At 66.7% G+C, this 1,081-nt stretch overlaps 1 protein-coding gene across 2 annotated transcripts in view; it reads left to right on the top strand.

Annotated features, from left to right (window-relative positions):
- Positions 1–1,081, top strand: part of JAG2 (jagged canonical Notch ligand 2) — a 24,678-nt gene that overhangs the window by 10,344 nt on the left and 13,253 nt on the right. For both annotated transcript variants that reach the window (XM_032406037.1, XM_032406039.1), the window contains exon 5: positions 114–174. In XM_032406037.1, the coding sequence (XP_032261928.1) occupies positions 114–174 (61 nt within the window). The remainder of the gene's footprint in view (positions 1–113; positions 175–1,081) is intronic.

Here is a 1,081-nt window from a genome sequence, read left to right as displayed (position 1 = left end):
GCGGGGGTGGGGCGGGGGGCGCGTGGGGCAGGGGAAGGGGGGCCGGGCGGGGGTGGGGCTCCGGCCCGCCCCGCCGCCACGCCGAAGCCTCACGCGGCCCCCTCTGTCCACAGCCGTGTGCAAGCAAGGATGTAACCTGCTCCACGGGGGCTGCGCCGTGCCCGGGGAGTGCAGGTGAGTGCGCCGCCGGCCCCTCTCCTGCCCTCGCGGGCCCCCTCAGCAGAAGCGGGTCTTGTGGCTGAGCCAGATGTCAGGGACCTGGCCCTGCTGGGGGGGTCCCTGCTCCGGGCCGCTGAGAGTCAGTGCAGGGCAGGCGCCTGTCCTGATGCAGGTAGTTCTTCGGGAGAGTGTGGCAAGGGGCCGGGGAGGGTGGCCTGGGCCATCCCACCTAACTTTGGGGCCAGGAGCCGCCCAGAGATGGGTGCCCAGAGCACAAGAGGCACGGAGGGCACAGGGGCTCATGCCATGGGAGGGGACAGAGAGAGGCCGAGTGTGGGAGTGGGATCCAGGAAAGAAGAGGGGCGCTAGAGGGGGTGGGGTGGAGGGGGATGGAAGGACAGTGCAGCTGCTATGTGGGAAGAACCAAGTGGGGAGGCTGCTGCAGGGCTGGGAGGTGGTGGGCGATGACCAGCAGGAGATGGGGAGGTGGGCGGGACCCACAGGCATCCTGCAGTGGGTTTGAAGGAGGGCTGGGAAGAAGAGCTGGGGGGCAGGGAGGAACCCAAGTCTTCCTGCCAGGGCCGCTTAACAGCAGAGGTGCCACGACTGAGGCCAGATGGCCTCAGGCAGAGTAGGCATGGCAGAGCAAGGGAGGTGATATTGGGGGTCATGTGTCCTTGATCCTGGGAGACATCACCAAAACAGAGGATCAGTGTGACTCGAGACACACGGTGGGGAGCTGGTGGCATACAGGCAGGGTTTAGAGCTCCTCTCCCAGATGGAGAGGAGAGGTCAAGGAGCCCACACACGGGATGAGCTGAGGGTCCAGGGCACCAGGAGATGACACGGGATGGGCTGGGGGTCGTAGGGTCATTGGGAGATGACACGGGATGGGCTGGGGGTCATAGGGTCACCGGGAGAT

Source organism: Phoca vitulina, unplaced genomic scaffold (assembly GCF_004348235.1).
Source record: "Phoca vitulina isolate PV1807 unplaced genomic scaffold, GSC_HSeal_1.0 scaffold7, whole genome shotgun sequence".
Taxonomy (NCBI): Eukaryota; Metazoa; Chordata; class Mammalia; order Carnivora; family Phocidae; genus Phoca; species Phoca vitulina.
The sequence above is the reverse complement of the archived record's forward strand: the minus strand, read 5'-3'. Positions and strand labels throughout refer to the sequence as shown.